At 44.2% G+C, this 17,234-nt stretch overlaps 1 protein-coding gene across 3 annotated transcripts in view; it reads left to right on the forward strand.

Annotated features, from left to right (window-relative positions):
• Positions 1-17,234, forward strand: part of LOC142467251 (DNA-directed RNA polymerases I and III subunit RPAC2-like) — a 48,846-nt gene that overhangs the window by 18,418 nt on the left and 13,194 nt on the right. For all 3 annotated transcript variants that reach the window (XM_075572708.1, XM_075572707.1, XM_075572706.1), the window contains one exon: positions 5,724-5,821. In XM_075572708.1, coding sequence (XP_075428823.1) covers positions 5,724-5,821 — 98 coding nt within the window. The remainder of the gene's footprint in view (positions 1-5,723; positions 5,822-17,234) is intronic.

The following is a 17,234-nucleotide window of genomic DNA, read 5'->3' on the forward strand; positions in this document are numbered from 1 at the left end:
TCCGTTACACCACCTTTCTAATTATCCCTTTCAGTGTCCCGCTTAGCTGATACACCTTCATTGGGTTTGACATGAAATTTGACCCCTGATCCTTGAGGATTTCACAAGGGATTACCATTCTTGCAAATACTTCAATAAGAGCACTTGCTACATTCTTAGCAGTAACCCTGGGCAAGGGAATTGCTTCCTGGTGGCGTAATAACACAGTACCAGTATATTCTGATTATAAGGAAAATGTTACCAGGCGGCGCCAACACTGTATAAACCATGGTACTTTCTACCTGTAGGGAACTGACCATTCCTTTACCCCTGGGCATTTAGTTCATTATATTTTGCAGTATTACACTGTATTTGTGCTGCATCCCATGAATTGACCATCATTTGGATCCATCGTTTGTTGGACTTACCTTCTATTACACTCTGCTAAGGACATTCATGTTTGGTAGTATTGATTACTATTATTCACATTTTTTTTTTTTTTTTTTGTACACAGTTTGTTGGTTTATACAATGTTGGTGCTGTCTGGTAACATTTTCCTTACAGTACTTCATCTGGCTAGGGTAGTCAGTTACCTAACATTTGGCAGCAATCAAATGACACTATAGCAATTAAGTTTAAGTGTTATTTCGATTATACACACTATAGTTTGTATTTATTTATTTTGAATAGCGCAGAACTTTATTGTAAAGGACCCACCACATCCATGGCCACCCTGTCAAAAGCTTCCCCAACTACTGGTATAGGGATCAATTTCCGCCGATCCATGATGTTTACTGGGGCCACCTGCTGACACATAGGACAAGAGGCATAGTTTTCTTCCACATCGTTATGTACTTTAGGCCCCCCCAAAAAATGCATTAATATTCGAGCTAGGGTCTTGTCTCTCCTCATAAGACCCCCCCCATGGGAACATCATGTGACAGCTGAAGAACCTCCTCCTTTCGAAATAATTTTGGCACCATGACCAGCTCCACCTGCAAAGAAGATTGAGGATCCTTGCCGACCCTGGTTAATACACCGTGCCGTAATACACATGATGGTATAGGCCCAAACGCCCTCATCTCTTCAGTCTGGGATACCACCTGCTGGAAAAAAGGGTTGAGTGAGCTGTCCTGCTGTTGCGCCTCTACAATATCCTTATCCCAAAGATTATTGACCTCGTCTAAGTCCTGCACCCCTAATTCTCTAGGGCTGAGTGCTTTGTCCTTCCTTTTTTGCTTACGGGATTTCCTGTCTCTCCCCTCTTCACCAAAGATCTCTGGGTGAAAAGGAAAAAGCCAATTCACAGAAGTTTCCAAGGACATGTCCTTTTCAGTCTGCTTCTTCTCTTGGGCCCTTGTAACTGCTGAACAGGGTGTCAATAGTCCTAACATCTGGAAAGTCCCGCCCCAGAATCACCATGTAGGGCATATTTTCTACTACCCCTGCCTGTACTAAATGTGTAACTGTACCAACGGTGATGGGCAGCGGAATGATTGGACACCGCTTATGTCTATGGACACATTGTACTGTATGTCCAGAGAGCCCGCTGGTATTCCTTTGGAATATTGTCCCTTCTTTACCAAGGTACTTTCACTCCCAGTGTCCATGAGTGCCTTCACTATTTTCCCTCTGATGGTCACTTCCTTAATGAACCCACCAGCATTTGTTATCATAGTACTTGGTCCATTCTTCCCTTGCCGACAATATCTGGCTATGTGTCCCGGTTTCTTACAGAGATGGCATATTCGAGTATCCTGTATAAGTGAGCGCCGACCTGCCCCCTGTCTAAATGAAGATTCCCGGAGGGGTGTATGTCATGATGGGGGAGGAGGTCTTACCACTGGTCTTCTCTCAAATTCCTGATGAGCTGCCAAATAGTCCTCGGTCAGGTCGATAGCTTTATCCCCAGTTTGGGGGTGAAGTTCCTGCACCCACTGTCGTGCACCTTGTTGCAGAATCTAAAGGAACTGCTCGAGGACAAATAGCTCCAATATTTCCTCTGTTGTCTTTTCGGTCGGCTTGATCCACTTGTTCAGAAGATCCATTAATTTGGTGAAAGCCTCTTGTGGTCCTTCTGAATGATAACAGAGGTTGTGGAATCTTTGCCTGAAAGTCTCTGGGTTACATAGTTACATAGTAGTTACATAGTAGGTGAGGTGGAAAAAAGACGTAGGTCCATCAAGTTCAACCTTTGCTAAATTTAGACAACAGATACTTTATCCTATATCTATACTTACTTATGTATATCGCCTGTAAATGGCCTCTTTCACCACATCATAGTCTTCGGCATTCCCTGGACTTGGAGCACCCTAGGCCATCTGAGCCTTCCTGGTCATTGTGGGCACAAGCCTCATTACCTATTGTGATCTTGGCCACTGGCTGGCCCTGGCCACCCTCTCAAACATAACGAGGAAAGCTTCAATGTCATCCCCAGGGCTCTATATTTAAGCGGATTTCTTTGAGGATGATTGGCTCAGGTGCTGGTGTTATTGTTCTTGCTTGATGGAGCTTTACCAAATCCGTTATTTGCTGCGTCTGTTGCCGCTGCACATCTTCCATCCGTCTCTCCTGTTGCTCTACTTGTGGCCCATCGCCACTCCTGCTCCTCGCGGCGTTTCTCCAGTTCCCTCTGCCATCTCTTTCATCTCCTGTCATCGCTGCTCCTGCTCTGCCTGTTGTACCACCAGCCATTTCAGAATGTCCTCCATTCCTTCTGCTCCAGTCTTAACTGCTTCTGTTAACTTTTTTACTTCCACTTTATGGGTCTTGGGCTTGGCTCCAATGTCCCCAGAGGCCTCCAATACCTGGTCTTCCGCCATATTTACCTCCAAGTCGGGTCTCCCCTGTTCCAGCAATCTCCTCTGCTCAATATACTGTTGTCTGGTCAGGATACCTGGATGTCTTTTTTGTCCTTTAGGGCGAGCTGCTGTCTTCCTCTTTGTCTTCAGTCATATATGGAAGTACATGCACACTGCTAATAGGTGCTGGAGGGGGGTACTTATCTGCCGGTGCGCTGTCCAGGGAGGTCAAGACATCCCAAAGGTACTCGAGCAAGGAAATGGAAGCAGGCACACGGTCTTTCTGAGGGTGCAATTTATTGTGCCACCAAAAGGTCCAACGTTTCGGCAAAGATCGCCTTTATCAAGGAGAGGGCTACAGGATATACTTAACACACCACTATTTATACACTAATGGGTACTCACCCCTGCATGATTACTGCTGCCATGCTCCTGGATGTCGACGCCCCAAACATGACGTCAGAGCGCCAGCGCGACGTGGCGTGATAACGTCATGCGCCACCAGAGGAGGATCACGGGTACCCCTGATCCTCCTCTGGTGGCGCATGACGTCATCACGCCACGTCGCTCTGACGTCACATTGGGGGCGTCGACATCCAGGAGCATGGCAGCAGTAATCATGCAGGGGTGAGTACCCATTATTGTATAAATAATGGTGTGTTAAGTATATCCTGTAGCCCTCTCCTTGATAAAGGCAATCTTTGCCGAAACGTTGGACCTTTTGGTGGCACAATAAATTGCACCCTCAGAAAGACCGTGTGCCTGCTTCCATTTCCTTCCTCTTTGTCTTCATCAGGGACCGTAGGTGCTTTCATGCTTAGGTTTAGATGCTGGTACGGCCTCAATCATCCCACAGCTACCACCATACTGTATGTGAAATGTTGTGTCCATATGAATTTCCATGTAACAGCTCTTTATGGAGACAGGAGCAGCAGATCCCTGGAGAAAGGGGGGGAAGGGGAACACAAAATGAATGAGTCCCCTAAAGAATTCACTAACTGCACACCTACATATTATAAAATCTAACTTTTAATAAATTTACTTAAAACATATATTACCAAACGTAATGTACTAAGTGTTTTTTAAAAAATGAATTAAATATTCAATAACGTGCAACCCTGTCAGATGAATGTATGATTGTACAAACCCAAATGTAATATTCCTGGGTTTGACAGGACAGTGGATGCTGAAAGTCAGGGTGTTAACCCCTCTGGAGTATATATGCAGACTGTAGGTAACCGTATCCTACTCAGTGAGCCTTTAACTGGTCACAGACTCAGCAATCCTGCAATGATATATATAGCAGCGAACACCTATGTGTTAAGTGCATATGCTTGAGAAGTGACGCTGATACAAACACAATCAATCCACAATACCCTCAGTATAGTTAGGCTGAAACTCGCAGTGCCATTGACTCTATGTCAATGGCACTGCGAGTTCCAGCCTAACTATACTGAGGGTATTGTGGATTGATTGTGTTTGTATCAGCGTCACTTCTCAAGCATATGCACTTAACACATAGGTGTTCGCTGCTATATATATCATTGCAGGATTGCTGAGTCTGTGACCAGTTAAAGGCTCACTGAGTAGGATACGGTTACCTACAGTCTGCATATATACTCCAGAGGGGTTAACACCCTGACTTTCAGCATCCACTGTCCTGTCAAACCCAGGAATATTACATTTGGGTTTGTACAATCATACATTCATCTGACAGGGTTGCACGTTATTGAATATTTAATTCATTTTTTAAAAAACACTTAGTACATTACGTTTGGTAATATATGTTTTAAGTAAATTTATTAAAAGTTAGATTTTATAATATGTAGGTGTGCAGTTAGTGAATTCTTTAGGGGACTCATTCATTTTGTGTTCCCCTTCCCCCTCTTTTTGCCTGATTCACTTTTCAGTTCACAGTTTGCACCCACATTTACAATTACCATTATTATCATTTACCTTCTCACTTTACTCAATTAGTGTGGCCCTGTGATCACTCCCTAACCCTCCCTTTGTTTTCTAAGATCCCTGGAGAGACTGATTCCTCCTTAAATAGTATCAGACACCTAGTTTATTCTAGGGCCAAACCAAGTTATGCCAAACACACAGGGGAAACATTTCAAAACATACACAAAATTAGAAAACACGATGGACTTGGCATTACATATACAGTTTTCTACAGCAAAACATAAGTAAATATCATTCATATCAACTGCACGTTTTTCTCTTGCAAAATAAGGATTTACTCCATTGCAGTATCACCTTCCCAACTTCAAACACCTACAATGGTTTAATCCACCAAGTATGTGATTGCAGGAAGGAAACTCCCTTTACTTTTAAAAGATACTGCTCAACAAATGGCAAACGCCAAACCACCTTAAAAAATCCTGATATATTCCAGTTAAGGATGTGTTTATCTTTATACCTGGGAATTAACTTCCCTTCCTTCCTGCTGGAACTGCCTCTAGCACAGTTAAAATAAATTAAGACTGTGCAGCAAGAAAATAAACAATTCCTACATAAATTTCACTGCTTTCAGAACACCAATTGCGAAGTTGGAAAAGTTTTGGGGAAAAATAGAGAAGATAGCTGGGCCCAGCAAAAAGGAAACAAACAGAAAAGACAGACCAGTGGTGCACTGATTGCAAGAAAACAAATATGCATTTTACTTTACACACAAATTTAAAAGCAGCCCTGTCACAGCCAGGCATTGTTAGGCACTTAATCAGGATTTATAACAGGAGCACCAAATGATTGCCAGCTTGGATAAGGATGTAGAATGACACATTGTCACATGCTTTAAATATTAAAATTAAAAAAAGGGGGGGGGGGGAATGCAGTATTGCTGCTTTAAAGTTAAAAGGCCAGTCGCATATTTTTCCTGTCTTTAAACATACCAGTTATTTGCCACTTTACATTTTTATTTTTGTTACATGTGTTTCTTAGGTCCAGGCCAATGGGACAGATGAAACCTGTGTCACATTTGTGTTGCATGAAGAGGATCACACCCTGGGAAATGCTCTGCGCTACATGATCATGAAGAAGTAGGTTTCCTTGATTGATGCAAATAATTATGTAGAATAGAAATGTTTTATACACGTATAAAACGTGTACGTGCACGTATAAGCCCTAGAAAAAACAAGGGAATCCGAGATACCATTCTTGAAGCATGCAGACCCATTATATTTTGTTAATTGAAAAGGCACGCAAACTTTTTTATAGCTTTTTAAATGTCTCCTTTTAGGTCATCTAAGAAATTCAAAGTTCTAGTAGCCGTACTTGTCCTGTAGACATGTAGATTCGTTACAATACCTTTTTTTTTAAGGGACCAACATTCCAGTTATTCATACATTAAATTATAGTGGATAGTTTTGAACCCTAGTGTTAGTTGCACAATGGGCATATGTAATATGAGAAGTACAGGTAGAGCTATCTATTTATATTGAAACATGAATGACCATGCTTCAAATCTATGGTAATGGCTCTGGATGGTGGCGTTATTGGTGGCCCACATCATAATACACAACATGAACAGCTTTCCAAGGTTCTATCTTGGTGTAGGAGGAGTAGTAGTTCACAAACATTGAGGAACCACACTCGCAAGACACTAGCCAGGTGCCTCACAGTCCCACACCTGGCACTGACAAGCATTTAAGTGAAGCAAAAGAAGCGGAGCACTGGCCGAAATGGCGGAACGCGCATTTTATTGTGGGGTCAAAATACTGCAACACATGGTGGAGCTGACCTTGCAGTCCTACAATGACCTTTCTCATGCACCTTGCACCTATGTATAAAATAATTTTACCCCAATTTTCCCCCTTCTGTCCCAGCTTGTCCCATTGGGAGTCTCAATAGGAGGAATTAAATGGTGCACAGGTTATATTGTATCATAGTCTGTGTCTCTGCGCCACTCTTTGCTCTTTGTGCTCTCAAAAATCCTCCCACATTGGAAGTGGAAGTGTTGTGTTTTTTATTTTGCAAGTTTACGTTAAAGTGCCAGAGGGAGTGCTTATGTAAATATGAACTCCCTAGCCTGCTCCCTCGATGTTCGTGTTGCTCCTGCACGTGCAGGTGACCCTTTCCTTGGTGGATCGCAACACTTCCCGGAATGTTTTCCTCGCGCCGCAGAGTCTTGGGTTGTCAGCTTGCACTTGTCCCCTTCTCGTCGTATTCGCACATACTATACACTGCGTCGGGTGGGGGGTTACTCTCAGACAGGGAGAAGAGGACGGGCGATAGGATCAGCTTCACGGTCAGTAAATGGGAGGAGGTGAGAGTTTTTGTGTGTTTGTGGCCCTCTCTTCCCTGTCCCGGTCGGATTGGCTAATTGCGCCGGGCTCTTCTGTCCCCTCTCTGCTTCCATCCCCCTGGGCTCAGATCTGATTGTTATATTGAATCCAGGTGGGAGGAAAAGAGACTGAGACAAGGGGGAGAGGTGAGGGTCAGTTTGCCAAAAACAAAACAAAAAACCTTTAACTTTGCAAAAAAAAAGGGAGCCACGCTCAACCATGTTATAAGCAAATCCGCGTTGTAGCGGATCGCGCTATAACGGGGTTGTGCTGTACTAACTTTTTGTTTTAGGTTCATGCCCTTTAGAAGATCACATCACATGGAGGGAAGTCTTTTTTCAACCTCATCTACTATGTAACTATGTATCATCAGGTTTATCTTTAATGATGATTTTTAATAAGTCATCTTTTTGAAGAACATGTCAATTTTTTTTTTTTTTTAAATTGCGGTTATTTTATGCGATTCAACACTAAATGTTGTGATGAAAGGTACTGCACCGACACACTTTATTCGAGCAAATACCCAGTATGTACCTGGCAGATACCTGGACTGCGCCGCTCCTCACCTCTGACAAGCCCGGTTGCGTTTGCCTTCCCAGCCTGGGTTCATGCCTGGCTGACGGGCGGCTGATCTGTTAAATGATAATGATTAGGATTTAATAGGCTGCAATGCTTCGCGTGTCTACCAGATGGCATAAATTCATGAATTGTAATGCAGTATATATATATATATATATATTTATATATACTGTGCAGTATTGCAGCCAGCGGGAATAAAATGCTTCAATCCCTGCCTGGAAAATACCTCAATGCACTCGGGCAGAAAACAGTCACAAACCTCAATACACCCGGGTATACCCGAATTCGTGGGACTAGCCGAGCTCGAATAAAGTGTGTCGCCAGTGTATTGTATAAATTCCCTATCTGACTTAAGTTCTTGTTTTTTGTCCATGTAGACTTGTATACTTGCCCCATCAATTCCCTCAACTTTTTCGAGAGCTTTATTTATAGTTCCCTCGTTATTCTCCTTTTCCAAGAACTTATTTTTCATACACTACCGACACACTTTATTGAAGTGTGGTCGGTACCGCAAGCCGGGAAATCTCCCGGCTTGCTAGTGGCCGCCCCTCGGCGTGCCGCGCGTCATAGACGCGCGGTCACGCGTCATCGGGAGCGTGCGCCCCCTGCACGCGTGTCCAGGGGCTCCCCGAGGGAGCCCTGGTGTCCCGCGATCGCGGGACAGCGGCAGGGGGTTCCGGGGGACCCGGCGGACCCGGCAGCGGTAGGGAGAGCGCCCCGATCGGAGGGCGCTCTTCCGCTGCTTCGGCGCGCGCCCGTCACTCTCGGGCGCGCGCCAGGCTACTGCTGCGGCACAGAACGGGCAAATGCTCGAATAAACTGTGCCGCAGCAGTAGGTAAAATTTGTCAGTCAGCCTTCTTTAAACAATTTCTTTTGATGCGCCTGAATTCCCCATATGGTATATTTTCTAACCAGTTTCTTTTGTGATAACTGCTGGCTGCGATATTGTTACAGTTGACCTGGTTAAAGAAAGTTTTGGTATTAATCTTTCATTCTTCTATATTAATCTCCAGGTCAAGGAACTGCATGTGTAGACCAGCCTATACTGGGAATGTTTGATTTAATGCCACCTATGGTTTTTAACATGTTGGTATTTTACATATTTAATAATTTTAAGGTCTAATGTGGATGTATTTTTAAATATCTATTTTGCTGTGTATGTGATAACATTGTTTATAGCACAAATTAATTTTGATCACTCAGCTGAACATTTGTATATAAGGACATTACAATCAGCTGTGAGGACTTTAATTGACTGGAAATATTAAGACTCTGATGCATTACCCTGAGCCAAATCCCTGATGAAGCAGTTGCGAAACACGTTGGATGGGAACTTATAGGCCACCGTAGCTCCCGTGATGTGTGGATCTCCCTTTTGCGTAAGCTATCAGCTTACCGCCGTACGGGTACCCGGACGCGAGCGCAAACCGAAAGACAATGCTCATGAAAGATCTCCTGGCTACCTCCAGTCCGTGCGCAAGGTACAGGAAGGAAGGAGAGGCGACTTGTCTTCCCCCCTGCATGAAAATCTGAGGAATCGGGCTCAGCAGACGTGTAGTAGTAAACGAAAGCAAAGACTGCCTGGATTACGTGGAGCCTGAATTGTGAGCAGGACCACTACCAAAGAGCCAGGAGTTCATTGCTACATGCTGGGAAGCTATCCACAAACGCTGTTTTATCAAGTGCTGTCTTGCAATATTGTTTTAACCAGTCTAGTGTAATAACTTTACTGTGCCATGATTTTTTTCCCTCTTGTTTATATTAAGTCAATATCCTGAATAAGCTGAGATCTAACCTAGTCTATCTGATTTTAACCTCAAACTCCAAGTGGGAAGGAACTTATAGATTAATGTAGTTTGTGATCTATAAGTGAAAAAGTTTAACATAAAATGTTTAAATAGGCTAACAACCTTTATTAATTGTATTGTATGTCTTTCTTTATATAGCGCCATAAATGTACATGGCGCTTCACAGTAGTAATACACGTGGTAATGAAATAAATAACAGATAATATAAATAACAGATCATGGGAATAAGTGCTTTAGAAATTAAGGAAGAGGAGTCCCTGCCCCGAGGACCTTACAGTCTAATTGGTAGGCAGGGAGAACGTACAGAGACAGTAGGAGGGAGTTCTGGTAAGGGCCAAGCTTAGGGACAACTTGAGTCATCGCGCCAGAGGACATCTTTATTTCTTGCTATCTATGCCAAAGCTCCGCTCCAAAAAACAGAGCAGTGTGTCCAAACACCCTTTTCTCTACTTTGATATATAGACCTGATAAGTGTGGGGTAACTGCACAATGCCCATAAACCTCAATTAGCTAATGGGATGTCTCAGTCACCCAATGTGTAATCAATGTAAAGAACAGGCAGGTGTTTAGATTCTTGAAGTCAGGATGGAGACATCATATCAGAATTATAAGGAATGTAACAAATTGCAAAAGGGCAATCAAATTAGCAAGAATGGATAATGAAAAAAGGATTGCAATAGAAAGTAAGATCAACCCTAAAAAGTTATTTAACTACCTTAATAATATGAGAAAATAAAATATAGTACCCTTTTAGTGTGAGATTGGGAGGCAGATTATTGGAGATAAGGGAAAGGCAGAGGTATTAAAAAAAATATTTGCCTCTGTTTACTAGGGAAGAATCAATTTCAGTAGTAATGCCACAGGAGGAAGCCACAACCTCCATATTAATGAACTGGTTAACTGAGGAAGAAGTTCATAAGGGTCTTGAAAAAAATAATGTAAATAAGGCACCTGGCCCCGATGGCATGCATCCAAGAGTTCTCAAGGAGTTAAGCTCAGTAATGGCCAAACCCTTACACTTAATATTCATGGACTCCCATTTCCACAGACTCAGTACCACAACATTGGCATAAAGCAAATGTGGTGCCTATATTTTAAAAAGGAGCTAGATCACAACCAGGGAATGACAGACCTGTAAGCCTGACTTTAATAGTGGGGAAACTACTTGAAGGTTTAATACGGGATAATATTCAGGAATACCTAATGGAAAACAAAATTATTTGTAATGGTCAGCATGGATTTATGAATGATGGATCATGCCAAACTAACCTTATTTGTTTCTTTGAGGAGGTAATTAGGAATTTAGACCAGGGTAATGCAGTTGATGTGGTCTACTTAGATTTTTCAAAGGCTTTTGATGCTGTTGCCCACACAAGGTTGGTGTACAAAATAAAACAAGTTGGACTCAGTAATAATGTATGCACCTGGATTGAAAACTTGTTGAAGGATAGACAGAGTGTTGTCATAACTGGACTTTTTTCAGGTTGGGCTAAAGTTGTGAATGCAGTACCTCGGGGATCGGTACTGGGACCCCTGCTTTTTTTTTTTTGTAACTTAAATTTTTATTGAATCATAACAACATAAAATAAAATACATTGTAGGGTACATTTTGTCTTAGTGATCAACATTATGTTATCAAGTGAGATAATAGTAATAATAGTGCAACAAAACTTTGGGAGCCAGCCTTTCGGGTGAGTCAAGGGGGGCCATCGAATCTAGGCCAACACTCCCGGATTGGCATAACAAATATACGCAACCTATCTTACGGGGGGGACGAGACGTACATATACACAAACAGACAGACAGGAAAAAAAAAAAGGTGAGGGAAGGGAGGTGGGGGTTGGGTAGGGACGAGGGGGAGGGTCATCTTGGGGGGGGGGGGGGGAGGTAAGGTGATGGTGATAGTGGGTGCATCTCGAGGGTTACGAGTGGCCTATCCGAACTCACACGGGCTTGATCTCATCCCTTAATGCTAGTATAGCTACGCTGATTAGTTGGACTCCAGGTATATAGTGTGAAGTCTGCTCGCACTTCCCAAGGACAACGCACCTATCACTATCATAGCCAGATTGATGTCCTTTCAAGCCCCGGGATATCTGTCTGTCTGCCAACCAGGGCGTCCAGACTTTTAGGAAATTGTCGTTAACTAAACTCGTTAACTTTTCCATCTGGCAAATAAACCAAATACGATTCCGAATCTTTGGGATGGTTGGTATATCAGATCGTTTCCATAATGCTGCGATCTCACACCGCGTAGCAATTGCAAAATGAGCAATTAGTTTATTGTGTGCTTTGGAGAGGCCCGCCAGTGGTCTGTTCAATTGAAACAGCCACAGGTCTGGGGGTATTGAGAGATCAAACAGTCTCTGGATCCAAATTCTAATTGCCTCCCAGAGTGGAGAGATCCGCGGGCAGGACCACCACAGCATATGTAACAGGTCTGCCGATCCCCCGTACTGGCGAAGACACAGCGGGGAGGATCCCGGCACAAACATAGATAATTTCAATGGGGTTAGGTACCATCGCATCAGGACTTTATATGCGTTCTCCTTGAGAGTGGTGCATATGGAGCTCTTCGCCGTGGCCAAGAATATAGCGCTCCACTCCTCGTCTTCTAGGCTTTCCCCTAAATCTGCTTCCCATAGGGATCTAAATGAGGGTACCCGCTGGTCCTATTCACCAGAACTGATCACTTCGCAGTATAGCTGTGATGTAAGTCCCTTTGTGTCGGTCTCTGCCAGACAGCTTTTCGAAGGACATCAAGAGGGGGTATGGGGAAAATTTGTTTTAAAATGCCCTGATCTGGAGGTACCTAAAGAATTCTGGGTGGGGAATCTCTTTTTCTAATCTGATATGATCGAACGTCTTAATTTTTCTGTTATAACCTTCCAGATCTTTAATTCGATTGTAACCCTTCTGTCTCCAAATTGATATATTACTGACCGATAGACCCGGTACGAACTCAGGGTTATTCCACAGGGGTGTCATCATGGTATGTATTGTCGTAAGGGAATGCCTAATTTTTGTAGCCTCCCAGATTGACAATGAGTTGGCCATTGAGGAGAGCGGCATGTTAGCGAACTTTCGTGCTGTTTTTGGGAGCCAAATTAAGCTGCTTAGTTCTAAGGGTGCGCAAGCAGCGCTTTCTAATTCCACCCATCACTTACGTCTCGGGTTAGATTGCCATTGCACGATTTGGCTTAATTGTGCCGCTTTATAATATGATAACAGGCAGGGTACCGCTAAACCCCCAGCCAAAACAGGTCTTTTCATATTTATTTTGCTTACTCTTGGTTTTTTACCTCCCCAAATAAACTTGGAGATGTCAGATTGAAGTGAGTGCAGATCCTTCAACCTGAGTGGCACTGAGAGTGTCTGGAAGAGGTATAAGATACGGGGGAGTAAGTTCATTTTGACACTATGGATTCGTCCTATCCAGGAAATCCTTTTGGATGTCCACTTCTGTAGGTCAGATTTTAGGGTCCGGATTAGGCTGGGGTAATTTGCGTTGTATATGTCTTTAACATTTTTGGTGATGTGGACACCCAAGTATTTTATATATTTCTGTTGCCAATGAAATTTGAAATTTAGTTTTAATAATTTTTCTGTGTGTCTGGGGAGATTGACATTTAGGGCCTCCGATTTGGACTGATTGATTTTGAAGCCGGAGATCTTGGAGAACCGATCCAGCAGGTCAAATAGGTTTGGTAGGGAAGTAAGGGGTTTTGTGATAATCAAGAGGATATCATCTGCGTACAGGGCCGCTTTATGAGTTTGGGAGTATGCGTTTAACCCTGAGATGTCAGGGTTTCCTCTGATTTGTGCCGCCAGTGGTTCAATACAAAGGGCAAATAGGAGGGGCGATAGTGGACAACCCTATCTCGTGCCACTCCTTATTTGGAAGGGCAGAGAGGGGTAGCCTTGATGTACAACCCTGGCGGTAGGGTTAGAGTATAGCGAGTGGATCGCTTCATTCACCCGATCACCGAAGCCAAATGCCGCAAGTGTCTCCTTTTAGATAGGGCCAGTCTATCCTATCGAAAGCCTTTTCTGCATCCAGACTTAACAACATACTTTGAGTGGTTGATAAAACCAACCTGATCTGGATGTATAAGTCTGAGTAGGATGAGACAGAGTCTATTGGCCAATAACTTAGCGTATAGTTTAATATCGGTATTAATTAATGATATGGGCCGGTAGCTTTTGCAATCCAGTGGGTCTTTCCCAGGTTTATGGATTATTGAAATAGACGCCTGTAACATCTCTTTGGGGATGGGGGCTCCCGCTAAAATTGCGTTGAACATTTGGAGCAACCTTGGGGCGAGCGGCTTTACAAATTTCTTATAATATAGCCCTGAGAAGCCGTCTGGCCCTTGGGCATTTGAAAGTTTTAGTTCCTTAATGGCCTGTGACAATTCCTCGATGGAGAAATCGGCATTTAAAGCTTCTCTGTTTCCGTCAATCTCACTAGATTTGAGCTGACTAGGAAATCTCTTAGCCTACCGCTCGTTTTAGCGTTATGTGCCACCTTCTCCCCATTATAAAGTGTCTCATAAAAGGAGCCGAATTATTCTATCTTCTGAGGGTTGGATGTGGGGGTACCAGATTTTAAGCGTATAGCTTGGATGTTATATTTAGTTTGCCTGTCCTTCAGCATGCGGGCCAGCATTGTATCCGGCCTGTTTGCTTTTTCGTAAAATTTCCTCTTTGACCAACTTAGCGAATTGTCAGCCCTGGAGGCTAGCAGCATATTTAATTCAATTTTGGTGTCTTTTACCTCTTGTAGGGTTTGCAGATCTAGATTCTTTTTATGTTTAGAGGAGAGTGTCTGTAATTTGGTTTGGAGCGTAACAATTTTGGTCTCTCGCTCTTTTTTTCTTCTAGCTGTGATATTTATTAGTGTACCACGAAATGTCGCTTTATGCGCTTCCCATAGAACCAAATGTGAGTTGACAGAACCTGCATTTGTCTTGAAGAATTGGTCTATCTCGGTACCAATAATGTCACAGATCATAGGGATTTTTAAGATCGATTCATTAAGTTTCCAGTTCGTCCTTGGTATATCAGTGTGAATATTATTGCACCTTAGCTCTATTGGTGCATGGTCAGACCATGAAATATCATGGATCCCCGCTCGGCTGACCTTGGGGACCAGTTGACAGGACACAAAGAAGTAATCAATTCTGCTGTATGAGCCATGTGGGTGGGAGAAGAACGTGTAATCTCGATGGGTGCAATTCCCTCCAAATATCTGTTAACTGATTTGGTTTTGAGGCCCCAGCGTAGAGATATGCCCGCACCTTTGTTGTGTAAGCCAGCTCCCCCTGATCTATCCATGTGTGGTTGCATGACCAAGTTAAACTCTCCCGCTAATACAATGCATCCCTGTGCTACGGAGTTTAGGATTCTGAGAATTTATCAAGAAAGATTGTGCTCCTTTCACAAGGGGCATATACGCATGCTATCATAATCTTCTGTCCCCTAATTGTCCCTACTACTATAATATACCTGCCATCATTATCGCGCTTAGTTATCTGCCCTTCAAATGGAATGCTATTTCTGAATAGAATGGCCACACCACGTTTTTTGACCTCTGCAGAAGCGGAGAAGACCTGGGTAAAATCTTTATCAAGATATTTGGGAGCACTAGATTTACTGAATGTGTCTCCTGTAAGAGTAAAACATCAGCATGTTTCCTCTTGTAGTCTGAAAAAGCTAATTTGCGTTTGGTTGGGTTATTGAAGCCCTGCACATTGTGGGATATAAGCGTTAAAGCCATCTATTAGTGTGTGTGTCCAATCGCACCATTGTATTGTTTGATTTACCTGCGACTCCTATGTTCAGATCCAGCCGGTCGACTGCCCCGAGACGCACCCATTCAACCTGTGTTATGTTCTGTCCAGGCGGATGATGTTCCCCTGGAGGGGGAGGGAGGGGGGAGGATGGGGCGGGAGGGGCAATGGGGGAAGAGGGGTAGGGTCGGCCACAGAGGGGTAAAGACAGGAGGGTTTGGACAAAAAACACAAAATAAAGAAAATACCAGCACACAAATGACATTCGGTAACAAAAAGTCAAGAGCCCACCTCGGGAGCCCCCGAGGGTGTCTCCTGCGCCCAAGGGGTTGGTCTCTTGGCCCAGTCTTACAAAGGGATCTCCCCTTCCTGCTGGGACCCGACCCCCCTGGGACTTGTTCGCAGTCCCTCCTTTCTAGGGATCGTAGCTGAGAACGCATGCACGTCGACATGGGAACATTCCCACCGGCATGCCTCCATTAAACAGTTTGTAAATTTATCACAGCAGAACTTCTTAACCTTGTTAACGCTAACATTAAACCGTATAACTTAATCCTAATGGTAAACTGCATTCCGCGTCCACCTTTAATTGCTCACCCTACACTAATTTTATACCTGTATAACTGATACCCGGCCCACGCATAGTTAAGTAATTATCCCCCTCTTATGATATATACAGCCCACTGCTGGATCTTACACGCACTTGGTCGTAGCGCCTTCTGGAAGCAGAGTGACCAAATAATTATTGAAATATTTACCTGCATTACCTCTCACCTATGTAAATCAAACTCCAGCATCTCATATTGCTATCCCCTAACCATTGTATATTGCGTTATTGGTCCAGGTGTTAGTAAATATCTAGGCAGCAGCTGAGGTTATAATAAATCATCAAAAGCTAAGCATCTAATGCTGGTACCTATGCGCAGCTCGAGCGAGTGTAACGCATATTACTACATGTCTAAATATTAGGTGGGACTTCCAGAAAATCAGTGACTACCCCAGCACCTGTATCCTTTTTGTCTAGGGGGTATTCATATCGCAGAGGCAGTCTCCATCCCTTAATGTTCCCCTTCCATCCCATCTCTCCCCCCTCCCCTTCCCTCATCTGCTATTGGGGATCGTCTCCCGGCTCTTGGTTTGCCCCTCGGGCAGTCCGGCAGGTATCTTTCTGCTGCCAGCTGCTACTCTCCAGCCTTTCGGGGGGAATCCCCGCAGTAGGATTACTCCACGGCCATCTTGGATACCGGCTGCGTCATCTTCACACGCCGTCGCGTCGGTATTTGCGCAGGTGCCGGAGGCCAAATCTCGCGATGAGACGGCGGGATCCAGTGACATCACTGAACCAGCCCGCGACGATCAGAGATGTTCCCGCGCGCCTCGGGGAGGGAGCAAGACAATATGGCCGCATCTCAAAAATCGTAAGTAGAGCTGTGGATGGGGCATGGTCCCGAGTCCCTTACCAAGGGGCTGTTGGGGGCTGTCGATGGGGTCCAATCTTTGTAGGAAGTTCTTGATGGTCCTGATGCTCCATTTAGTATGGGATGTTGCGATGGGTCTGCAGAGTGGAGGGTAGTTTTATGCGGAGCTCAGCGTCTCCTCCGCGGGTCGTGCTTCCAGCCGAGTGCCCCCTACAGTGCGCCATGAGGGCGCGGGAGCCCATCTTTAGCCGCCACCAGGTGAGGGAGGCTTTGCGGGGATCCTAGGACCCGCCGGAGGAATCCTTCTCCATCCTCTGCATTCTTAAGGGTATGTGCTACTCCATTTTTCAGAACCAGGAGTGCACACGGAAATAACCAGCGATATCTTATCTCCTGGTCGCGTAGTGTCCTGGTAATGGGAGCCATTGCTCTCCTCTTTGCCAACGTGGCGGGGGATAGGTCCTGGAACACCTGGAATTTGATATGCTCGTACTCCACCGCCTTCATTTCCCTGGCAATTCGTCAGGTTTCTTCTTTGGTGCGGTAGCAAAGGAACCTAAGCACAATGTC

The sequence above is a fragment of the Ascaphus truei genome, chromosome 16, assembly GCF_040206685.1.
Source record: "Ascaphus truei isolate aAscTru1 chromosome 16, aAscTru1.hap1, whole genome shotgun sequence".
Lineage (NCBI taxonomy): Eukaryota > Metazoa > Chordata > Amphibia > Anura > Ascaphidae > Ascaphus > Ascaphus truei.